This window comes from Mastigoproctus giganteus, chromosome 2, assembly GCF_048544385.1.
Source record: "Mastigoproctus giganteus isolate SK-2022 chromosome 2, ASM4854438v1, whole genome shotgun sequence".
NCBI classification, from domain to species: domain Eukaryota; kingdom Metazoa; phylum Arthropoda; class Arachnida; order Uropygi; family Thelyphonidae; genus Mastigoproctus; species Mastigoproctus giganteus.
Genome location: NC_143576.1, coordinates 163,437,490 through 163,450,263, shown reverse-complemented (window position 1 = coordinate 163,450,263; position 12,774 = coordinate 163,437,490). Strand labels below are relative to the sequence as shown.

The window sequence follows — 12,774 nt, the reverse complement described above, 5'->3', positions numbered from 1 at the left end:
AGTTCCTTTGTCATAGTATCCAATCAAATTGGTCAGGCAAGACTTTCACTTAACAAAACTATGCTGTGTCCAAGCTATAACTGAAGTCTTGTATCTGATATGTTTGGTGAAGTATTGATCTGCTCTTTTCATGGGATTATACCTAAGTTTGTATTAAGAATAGCATGCTTTTGACAGATCCAATATTGAGTGCCAAGGTTGTTTGTCAAGTATATGCCAGGTGCAAAGGACCAAATAGCTAATGCATAAAGTGGTATGGCATGTGAGTGATTCACACGTATGTAGTGCACAATCACATTTGTATCTTGATATCTGGCCAACTCCTGTTAAATGGCCTGGTGTCTTTGGTTTGCTGTGAGTGAAGTGCTGAGAGAGGACTGGCCTTGGTCCCAGACAAGCCTTAAGCCTAGTTGAGGTGAAGGTCAACTTTTAACAAGGTGATGGACTGATTATTTGACTACTATCCACCCACAGAGGAAGCAGCAGTATTTGGTATATCCTTGTTTCAAACCAATGAGGCCGTCTCCCTTTTTCTTTTTTTTTTTTTTATGTTGCCACACCTTCCTGCAGTTTATAGATCCTGTTGTAGCAGTGTACTGTCATTAGTGTCCTTAACAACCCTGCCAACCTTCGTATCATCTGCAAACTTGGACATTAAGCTTATAGCTTAATTGGTTATGGCTTATAGCTTGGACATTAATTTTATAGCACAGTACTCTGGTGACCAACCCAAGATGTTTGCAGACTTTCATCTAGAATTAGTGAGATCAAATTTACATTGCAGCTATCAGGATACTATCTAGCATTGTCTCTTCTCCTAATGTATGGGATACCTGCATAAATGAACACTGAGATCATCGCTATCACTTTATTCAGTTCATTCAAGACTACATCTTATGAATAGATTCATCTTCTATCAACAACCCCAAGTTAGGTGCATGAGGTTGATGAGACTCCAGACAATATTTGAGCAGTTTGTGCTTTTCACCTACTCCATCCAAACAGCTGAAACTCCTAGCTGTTTTTTAAAATGTTTTCTTTGATTTCTCCACTGAAAATACCAGAAATCAGTGTTAATTATTGTACAATAATTAACTTTAATTTAATCATGAAAAATTCATGATTAAATTAAACCTAATTATATGCATGTGTTGATTGGCATCTATACTTAGTTATTGATGGCAAACTGGCGTTACTGTGATGTGCTTTCATGACACCACTTTACTGCATTGGTAGCTTCATGACATTGAAGTGTTATCTTTCTGTGCAGTTGACATGCAAGTTACTGATAAGTTGGTATCCATTTGCAGGCATTTGTTGAAGTGTTTTTAAATATGTATTTTGCTTGCTGACAGGTATAAAGGGAGTTTTAATTTCAAAATTATTTAAAAATATATGCTTTTGATATCAATAATGGAAATTTCATAGTTGTGTTGAGAAAAGATTTAAAATAAAGATGGTATTAAAATAGTGAGAAATTTTGATTTATTTTTTGCTGATTTTTCAGATACAGGCATGTGGGCTCTAAATGATCCTATGCAATTAGAGGAAGAACAGTCTTTTATGTGTGCTGGCAGATTAATATTGTGCTTCATATAGATGCAGATTTCCTGAAGTTTTCACTAATAAGACTTATTTTCTGGGAGTCCTTAAGGAGCAGTGCGAAATCCTGCAGAAATCCTATGCCTTGTGATAAACATTTGAACCATTTGTTTCAAAGAGTTCAAAACATTTGAACTCTTTGAAACAAAGGTTTGAAAACTTTTTAACATTCAAATGTTCAAAAGGGTTCAGTCATTGCATAACTTTTATAGGATATGTTAATGATAGCTAAGTGGTTGATTTAATATATATCGTGATTATCAACATCTGTAATTAATATGATTTTTTATATTTCATTGTGTAAATTTAATATATGATGTCAGTTCACTGTTTATACATTTCAAATGTGCCTTTGCTTGCAGATTGTAAACACGTGTGCATCCTGAATAAAGAATGAGATAACTTTAAATGGCTATGCAATCGGACATTTAAAGCTATTTCATTTAAATCAGACATTTAAAGCTATTTCATTTAAAGCTATTTCATTTAAATCAGAAATTTAAAGCCATCTCATCTATCACATTTCATGCAATCAGAGACAAAAAAAGAGAGTACAGGCGGGCCTCGATTAACGCGATTAATTCGTCCCGCGAGTGCATCTCGCAAAATGGAAATGCGTTAATCGAATATTATAACCAATAGGACAAATTATAATTGGTCCTTGACCTGGAATGTCCATGAAGAATTTTAAAAATACCTTTTAAATAACTTTTCAACTGTATATAATGTAAAAGATAATGAAAATAATTATGGAATTAAATGTTTATTGCATAAAACAGCGGTTCTTAAACTGTGCACCGCAGAATATTTTAAATTTTCGAGGGAAACACAGCGATACTCGACATCTGTCGGACACCGCGCGAACTACTAGCTCAAGGTAGTTCACAGTTTCAGCATTTCTTATACATTTCTACTAAACGAAACTGTTAGGTATTTCTTTTGGTCTGGGTGCGCCTTGAAAAAATTACTGAGACATTAAAGGTGCTGTGAACCGAGAAACTTTGGGAAGCTCTGACATAAAATACACAATGAAGAAATTACTGTTGTGGAAATATTTGAACAGTGTTGACTTTCTCTTTTCATCAATCAATTTCCGATAGCCGACAACAATCTTCTCTGGGCCCTGGCAAAATAAATGTCGCAAAGAACATCAAACCTTTCGTTTGAGGTTCTATGCGATACGAAAGATTTCATCTACCATATTTCCCCATGTATAAGACGCACCTTAAATTTGGGGCCCGAAATTTGAAAAAAAATGTATTACATAAAGTTATTGAACTCAAGTTTTATTCATCATAAAATTCATACAACTCATCACTGTCAAAACTCCCATCCATTAGCTTGTCCTCGTCTGTGTCTGATGACGAATCACTGTCTTCATATATTGCCTCGTCCTCAGTTCCATCTATGGCATTTGAAATGCCACACTTCTTAAATGACTTGACAACGATCTCAATCTCGATATTATCCCAGGATCTTTTCACCCAGGTACAAACTTCTCCTATAGTTGGTTTCTTCACTCTTTCTGCTGGTGTCAAATTGTCCCCAGAAGACTTCATCCATTGGTTCCATTTGTCTCTCATGGCAGCTTTGAAGGGTTTGTTAATCAAGCTGACATCAAGTGGTTGGAGCTGGGATGTCAAGCCTCCAGGTATGACGGCAAGTTTTGTTTTTTGCTCTGCAGCAATCTTCTTTGTATTTTTTGTTGTGTGCGCCCTGAACTGATCAAGCACCAATAGGGCAGGTTTACGTAAGAGCCCACCTGGTCTCTTGCTACAAACTTTCTCAAACCAGATCTTCATCCCATCCTGATCCATCCAACCCTTGTCATGAACGTGGACAATCACTCCGCAAGGAATGTCTTCTTTTGGCATTGTTTTGCGTTTGAAAATCAGCATAAGAGGCAGCTTGGTTCCGTCGGCACAACAAGCTAGAACAACTGTATAATGGCTCTTTTCATGTCCACTTGTCTTCACAGTTACAGTTTTCACCCCCTTCTTATCAACAGTTCTGTTACTTGGGACATCAAATTGAAGGGGTCTTTGTCCATATTTGCAATCTGTCCAACTCAAACTGATGTGTCGTCCGACATTCAATGACAAAACGATTAAATTCAAGACCTTCTGCTCATAGCTTTCAAGCATCTTTTGGGCAAGTCTGGTGCGTGTATGCATGCTTAGTCCATTCCGTTTCATGAACCTGAAGCACCAATTGTGTCCTCCTTTGAAATCAGTAACTTCTTTTTCATCAGCAATTCTTCTTGCCTCATGCTGAACCATCTTTGTGGAAACAGGTATTCCAAATGCCCTTTGCTGTTCAATCCATATCTTCAATTCCCTCTCTAAATCAGGCCATTTTGCTGACTTGCCTCTAATTGCCTTCTTCTGCCTTGGCATTTTCAGTAGGGTTTCTTCTTCCCATAGGCAGTCTTGGATTGTTTTCTCAGTTGGAGGAGGACCAAACTTACGTTCAGCAGCACGATTTCCATTCACTTTTGCAAACTGTGGATCACTTAACTTGAATTCAGCACTGTGCGAAAATCTTTTCTGAGCCATTTCTGGGCAGAACATGGCAAAACGTAACCTAATATACCGGTAACAAGTGCAAAACAGTGAGCACAAAGACAACAAGCACGAAAAAGCGGGAAATGCAAGTAAAAAAAATCTACAACCACTGTATAAGACGCACCCAGTTTTTAGACCCCAAATTTTTCGAAAAAAGGTGCATCTTATACATGGGGAAATACGGTAATTCTTTTACCGTTATCTCCTTCGCGATAACATTTTCATCTGGCTCATTTAAAAATTCAAATTTTTAAATGAGCCAGATGAAAAATTTGAATTTTTAAATGCAAGTCTGCATTGACTTTATTAGCAGGAGACAAACACGTCTTCTTCCGATGGTTGATGGAACACACCGAGGGGGCAGCAGGCAAACATTTGTTTATTGACTGTACGACTCGTGGTAAGCTTAATGCGCGATTCAAATCTTTTTCAACTATCGCATAAAAAAAAAAAGATTGCGTTAACTGGAAATTTGCATCGTGTAAAGTGAAAAGTGGTATCATTTTTCAAATAGCGTTAACTGAATGTTGCGTTAATCGAACTCGCTTTATGCGAGGCCTAGCTGTATATCCATTGCCTTACAAATTAGAAAACTATTTAAGGATAGGGTCAAAATTTAACACAATCCTGTAATAAACTTTGACTTTCTAATACTTGGAAATCTTTCAATTGTGTTGCAGAAAACTTCTTAAGAAAAACAAATGGGAGTGCAGGTTATGAAATTATAATTGAACATTTATAACAGGCAAATCTGATTGTGCAACATGTCACGCTGACCAGGCTAGCCAGGTGGGTAAAGTGCCTGCCTGGCAACCCAAAGGTCGCAGGTTTGAATTCCGCCTCGGGCTTGGATCAAAGTACTGCAAAAACCTGCATTATGGCCACAGAAACCGATGCGCCAACAACTACCAAAAAAAAAAAAAAAAAAAAGAAGCAACATGTCACTGAACATTCACTTTCCTTAACTCTCACATTGATTTCTCCTCAGCAAACTTTGGTGATGTAATAAGTATAGAGAATTATTCCACCATGAAATCGCAGTTATGGAAAAACATCAGGGGAAGATTTAAAGCAAATATGGGCTAAGGCAAAAAAGCCAACACGAGAAATTTTACCAGGTAAACTCATTTCCTACTACCGCAGTTTCTCCCTGCATTCTCCGTAAACAGATGGTGCATGTTATCGGTAGTGGTAGTAGAAGTTGAAATCGATGCATTGATTAGTTTTTTCTCATTATTCAAAGCAGATTATTGGAGTTCATGAGTGGGCTGAGATTTACTTAAGGGTGTACCCTCCAGACTGCCTGTCTTAGGGTGCTTATTCACCCTTCTTGCTGTTTTAAAATAGGAAAATGACTTCTGTTGCTGTTACTGATAACACACACCATCTGTAGAAGTCGTTTCCTATTTTAAAACAATGGGAAGGGGAGGAATAAACACCCCTGTGAGGGATAAACACCCCCCATGAGGCAGTCTGGAGGGTGTACCCATAAGTAAATTTCAGCCGTGAAGGCATTACTCGTTAACTCCAATAATCTGCTTTTAATAATGAGAAAAAACTAATCAATACATCATTATCAACTTCTACTGCCACTACTGATAACATATATCATGTTTACCGAGAATGCAAGGAGAAACTGCGGTAGTGGGAAACAAGTTTGCCAGGCAAGTTTCTCATGGTTCTTGTGTTGCTTTCTTACCTTTGCCCAAATGTGTTAATTAGACTATTATTGGATTTTGATCACAGAAACACCAGACACTTAAAAATTCCAGTTGTCAGTCAAGAAATTTAAATGTTAAGGTAAGATGTGGTCATATATAATATCATTTTCTGATTTCTCATTTTCAATTTTCATACATACAGTGTTATCATTCTGATTGTATACATGATATATATTGTTATGTATATCTTAAGATTCAGGTGCTAGACAAAAATTTGAGTTCATGACCAGATTACCATCAAAAATATATAAAGAATGCTGTATTTCATGGAGGAAAGATAAAAAAGTGAAAATTTGTTGTCCAATGTAATTTGGTCATTTTGCTTAGACTATTGATTCAAATAGTATATGCATATGACATTTACATACTGGATCTAACTGCTGGATTCTTTCTCTTGTAGGTCACCAGGTCAAGCTTGTTCTAGCCGAATATCATTACCTTTTGGCTACATAGGTCGTTGCCAACAAAAATTCATCAAAAAGAAATTACTTTCTCTAGATGCTGATGGCCAAGGTACATCATCGGAAAATTTCTTCATTCCATCTTGCTGTGTCTGTCAACTAACACGTTCCAACCAAAACTAAGCCCCTACAAAGCACCCCTCCCAATCACCTCTCAGCATTTCTTAAATCACACGATTTGTACCAGATGATATCATCAATCAGTTCCTGTCTTTTGTAATTTGGATTCAAAATATATCCGAATATAGATGTTGAAAATCAAAATATTCAAACTACCAATTGCTCATGCAAGCTTTGTGTATATTATCCAAATATGTTTTCTTCAGTTGCCCTGCCTGTGATTTCCACTGTCTGGCTTTCATTGCATTTCGGCAGTAACAAATATATATTGTGTTTCAGTTTTTGTTTATCAGCATTTACTAATCAGGGAAAAATTATTTCCTACCCTACATATCCGTCCTTTTATTTTTCACATTATTATACAAATGTTTCACAAAATTTATGTATCTTAGGGAATCTTATAGCAGTATTAAGTTTACCTTCGGGAGTTTTATAATTATAGTTTTTAAAGAATTTCAAAATTTGAATAAATTTTGTTATTAGCATAAAAGCTAAAATAAAATGGATGAGGACTGGACAGTGGCAAAGCTACCATACTGCATGGTTACACACCATGTAGGAGAGGAGTGGGGGAAGTATTAGAGGGCTATGTGGTTAAAAAGGGGTCCCATTTGAGAATTTCATGGGAGGGAAAACTAAATTTGTAGTTTCGCTTTGGGACTGACTATAGTTACAAATAGTTGAGGTAAAATTAAACTCAGTGATGATAGCAAAACAAGTTAGGTAATATATGCATTGCATTACATTTCAGGCATGTTTGATTATGAAATAATATACCCCAGGAATTAAATTCCTGTACTCTACTCAAAAGGTGTGCACCAAAAACTTCACTGCATGATATTTGCATGATGGCATTTGAGGTGGGCCTTTTGTAGCAGTAGTTCACCCGTTTATGAGTGGATTTTTATACAGTGATCAATTTTTTTTGAGGAATTTGGAGGATTGCAAAACTATGTGTATTATTTTTTTTCCTTATTTTTATTTTATAGCTGAACATTAGAGCAGGATTATTGTTCAAAAATAAAATCAAAATCAGAATTGCATAATTTTTAAATTAAAAATGATAAAAAAATTTTTTAAAAATGAAAGCACAGTTCATTACTTTATTTGAAAAAAATAATGTAATAATAGCTATATTTTTCTGTCATGACTATAATGTAGTTTTGCATAATTTTCTGAAACTGTTTCAATACCTTGCATTGCAATAATACTCCACTTTTGTAGTACTTATCAATTTTTTTTTTGTTTGTAGTAATACCCCCTATGGTTATGTTTGTATTTGATTCAATTTCATCTACTATATCTGATTCCAGAGCATTTCTTCAGTTGTGTCTTCTGTAAGCCCACATTATCTCAGATCCTTGCTTAAAAGGTTTGCCCTCCTACCCTGATTTTCAAAACTATTGTAAATATTATAAAAAAAAACCCTACTATTACTTTTAAACACAGCTGATAATTGGCAGCTTGTTTCTGTAGTTTCAAGGTAATTTGTATATGTACAGACATAATTTGTTAATACGGCATTGACAGGACCTTAAAAATGTATATATACATTCATACTTCTTTGGTCCTTCACATGAAAAAATGTATATATACATGTTCACTCTCGTGAATGAGGTAAGGAAAGTTAAGTACATGCGAAATGGATTAACTTATTGATATAAAATTGGAGCTGCTCCAACTTTTCCTTCTCTAGTAAAACAGTTTTATTTACACACACTCACACACTATTAATATCTGGATACCTGCACATTGGGGTTTTGTCAATGATATACAGGAATTTTGCTAGCAGGGATAAGGGATATCCCATTTATAAGGCATTGGTCAGGCCACATCTTGAGTGGATGTGGCCTGACCAATGCCAACTTCATACAGATGTGGAGGCCTCATTTTTGGAAGGATGTTGAGCTGCTGTAATGAGTACAGAGAAGGGCAATGAGATTGGTGAGAACAAAGGTGTGCTCTTACCAAGAAAGGCTTCAGTTCTGAAAATTGCAGCATTTGGAGACTAGGAGACCATGGGGTGATTTGATTGAGGTGTTTAGGCTTTGAATGGATCGAGCAAGCTCAATGCTGATGGGACTCTTCCTTTTTCTCAGACTACACACATGAGGGGGCACAAATTCAAATTGAGGAAGGATTGTTGCAAAATATGTAGATGTGTGGAAGTTTGCCTTAACCAGCGGGCGGTTGATTTCTGGAACAAAGTTTCATCTGTTGTTGTGGAAGTTGATAGTTTAAATAATTCAAGGAAGAACTAGACGAACCATTGGAGCAAATGAATAAATGAAATGGGATGTTGTCATCTGTCTTTTTTTTTTTTATGGCTGCTGTGGTATAAGCTTGCTTTCTTGTGTCATTCACCACTACTAATGCTAATATCTACAGATAATCTTTATTTACAGGAAAAACTAATGATATGTGCTGAAACCTCTTAAATTTTTTTCTCTCTTTTTTTTTTTTTCTCTGTCTAGTCTCTGTGGAACATTCTCCAGTTTTTGCACCTGTTTTGTCCTCTGATATTTTCCACCATTTGGCATTCAAATTTGCAACCAGTTCAGCTCTCCTTTTTTTTTTTTTTTTTTGAGCAGTCTTTGAATAGGCCCATGTCAGTCCAACATTTCAATACTCTTATCCCCAAAACAGTTCATCACAATGCAAGCAGTGACATGGGATGGTATCTTACTGATACAGGCATGGGCTTTCTCTGACATGCTGTCACAATGTAAGTAACGAATTTTTGTCTGTGACATCTAGACAGACTTTAGCATTCATGGTTTTGTCCAAAACAGCCACTGGTTCCAGACAAAATCACGAAAGCCACCAACACTGCCTCCATTAAACTTCATTAACAGGATGATATATCATCCAGCAGGTACCTTTCTCCAGGCATCTGACACACACAGACACGACTGTCAGACTGGTAGACCATGTACTCTGGATAATAACGGTAGAGCATGTATATACATTTATTTATTTATTTTTCTTTATGGAGAACTGGGGATAAAGAATCAGAACTGAACCCAAAAATCTTCCCAGGGATCAGTGTCTATCTGACCCTTCCTTTTTTAGTAGTGTCTAAACATCCAAATGCACTTTCATTTATATATGGATTTCTGTGGGATGGAGACATGGAATCTAAATTGAAATCTGAAACCTTCCACAAAGATGATTAACAAAAATGTACCTTGAAAATTTGGTGTTGGTCCAACATCAGATTTTAATAAAAATATTTTTGGACAGCTTGAGAGAGCAAAATTTCTTTTTAACCCAGCAGTTCGCACGCTTTTATAACTTGAGCCCCCCCCCACTTAAATTTTTTCTTAAATTTCACATGACCCCCCCCCCAAGTTCCAGAACAAGTAAAAGTAAACAGATTTGACATAATTTAGCTATGAACATACAAACTTTTATAAATTATTGTATTTAATCTCAAGGAAGTAAAATATGAGCAACAGAAATAATAACAAATGCTTTGTACCTGGATTAGTGGGATGGTTGATCCACATTTTGTTAAGTGCTTCATGAAAACAAGTGCCTTCCCCTCCAAAATACCAAGTGTACCTGCAGGGAGAGGACACAATCCATACTTTGGAATCTCTGATCTTAACCCATTTGCTAAGGATTAAGTTATCACATGCTGATGGATAGATTTACATACATGGTAAGAAAAATAGGAACTTTTTTATATTTGTGTATGTCTAAAAAAATCACTGCAGTGCAGTGATTTTTTTCTGTCTTTACTTCTCCACAATTCATTTAAATTGTTCTTCAGTGCATATATCAGAAAAGTGTGTGATAATATTACTTAAGAGATCCAGAAGAGAAGTCAAGGCTAGTGATGTACAGGATGTATACAAAAATGTTTCTTAAATTTCAGGATGGGTTGCAAAACAAATAAAAAAAAAAACCTTTTTGATTTATAGTCATTGAAAGAAATGCAGTATGTATCATGTGTTTCAATAGTAACGTGATAATATGCACTTTTTAATACGCAGACCTATAATTTAATCTTAGAACATCAGCTCACATAATTATTGAATATGTGCTGAAACAAGCTAAGGCCATGGAAGTATATCATATGTATAAATTGTTTTTGGTTTGTAGGAAAACATGCTATGAAGTCCTCACCTAAGAACAGGTAACTTGGCCATGATGTGAAGATCAAGGATAAAAATAAACTTTCTGTATATAACTAAAACAAAATGTTCATAATAAATATGTTAGAAAATGCAATTATAACTGTAAATGGGTCTAATAGATACTTCCACTCATAAAACTTAATTGCCAAGCCCACTCAACAATTTCAGGCATATTGCTTATTCTGCCAAATTCATCTTGCACCTGCCACTAAAACTCTGCGGTTTTTAATCTCTGAAAACATAAATGAGGTGTTCCCCATTGATAAAATTCCAATACAAATCTATGAGTACAAGTGTGATAGTCTTTGGTGCCATGAAATGTGACAGTACTCCATCATGATTTGTGTCTCACAGATTAAAGCATTTTTGGTAATTTGTGTTCAAGGAAATATCAGTAGATGCAAATAGCATTTGTGGACATATAATTTGATTTCTGAGAATGCTACACATTTATTGAAAATGTCGCCTGATGAGTTCCATCTATTATTGTACATGAATTTTTCTACGCTGTGCTCAGACATGTGATTGTTCATGATTGTATCCTCTGTAAAAACTGTATTACATTGTTACTTGAATTGGAGATTCTTAACAATTTCAGCAGCAACACATTCATATTCAATGTCTGCCATCTTTTGAACATGAAATGAATAGTTACTAACGAGTTTCTCAAATGGACAGCAGTACTGGCAATTTGAGTGCTTTTGGTAGGATTGTGTCATTTTGTACGCACAATCTGCTCCTTTGCATTTTAGCATATGGCAGTCTTATTGTCATCTGTAATTAGCATTAGTAAAGGCATATGATACAAGAAAGCGAGCTTATATAGCATCAGCCAAAAAAAAAAAAAAATCTAATTTCACCCATCCACTCACTCCAAATGTTTGTCTAGTTCTGCTTTGAATCTATTTATGCTATCAACTTCTACAACAGATGGAAGTTTTGTTCCAGCAATCAACCACACACTGGCTAAAGGCAAACTTCCACACATCTATCCTACAACTGTCTTTCCTCAATTTGAATTTATACTATGCCCTCTCAGGCGATTATTCTGAGCAAGAGGAAGAATCCCTGGTGCCTCCGTAGCCAGATGAGCAGGAGCAGCAGTGCGTAGCACACGCTTCTTGATTAGACCGGGGTTCAAGCCCATGACCACCAAATACGGAGGATGCAGGAAGGTCAGGGAATGACCACTGCATATCCCCAGAGCAATATAGCCTTAGTTGCTAATGCTCCTAAAAACCAAATAACAACAACAGGAAGAATCCCATCAGCATTGAGCATGCTCAAACAATTCAAGGCTTTATACACCTCAATCAGATCACCTTGCAGGTGTCTAGTCTCCAGACACTAATTTGCAAAACTTTAGCCTTTCTTGATAAGAGCAACCCTTTGTTCCATTCACTAATCTTGTTGCCCTTCTCTGCACTTGCTCCAGCAGCTCTACAGCCTTCCTAAAACGAGGCCTCCAGACCTGTATACAGTACTTAAGGTGTGGCCTGACCATTGCTTTATACAAGGGGATAATCACCTCCTTATCCCTGCTAGAAAAATTCCTGTATATCATTGACAAGACACCATGAGCTACTCCTGCAGACTGTCTGCACTGCTCGGAAAACGTCATATCTGCCTCCACAATTACCCCCAGGTCCTTTTCATTTTCTACCACTCTCAGTGTAGTACCACACAGTTGACTACTCTGGGGTTACTGCTTCCCGTATGCAATACTTTACATTTGTCAATGTTAAACTTCAGTTACTACCTCTCAGCCCATCTGCTCAACTTTTCTAGATCCTGTTGCAGCAGCGTACTGTCATTAGTGTCATTAACAACCCTGCCGACCTTCGCATCGTCTGCAAACTTGGACATTAAGCCTGATATATACCATCATCAGTAAATACAGAAAACAACAATGGACCCAACACTGAACCCTGAGGGACTCCACTAATAACATTAGTCCACAAAGAGCAGCATCCATTGATTACCACTCCCTGTCTTCTCCCACTCAACCATCCCTTTATCCATAGCAGCAATTTGCCTCCAATGCCACACTGCTCCAATTTGTGCAGCAGTCTTCCACGTGCAACAGTATCAAAAGCCTTTCTAAGATCCAAATATATGATATCAAAGTTATTCCCTGCATCCAGTTCCTTTGTGACCACATCAT

At 36.6% G+C, this 12,774-nt stretch overlaps 1 protein-coding gene across 1 annotated transcript in view; it reads left to right on the top strand.

Annotated features, from left to right (window-relative positions):
* Positions 1–6,517, top strand: part of LOC150089717 (uncharacterized) — a 100,461-nt gene extending 93,944 nt beyond the window's left edge. The window contains exon 5 of the mRNA XM_090368759.1: positions 6,288–6,517. Coding sequence (XP_090224885.1) covers positions 6,288–6,471 — 184 coding nt within the window. The 3' untranslated portion in view covers positions 6,472–6,517. The remainder of the gene's footprint in view (positions 1–6,287) is intronic.
* Positions 6,518–12,774: the final 6,257 nt, after the last annotated feature.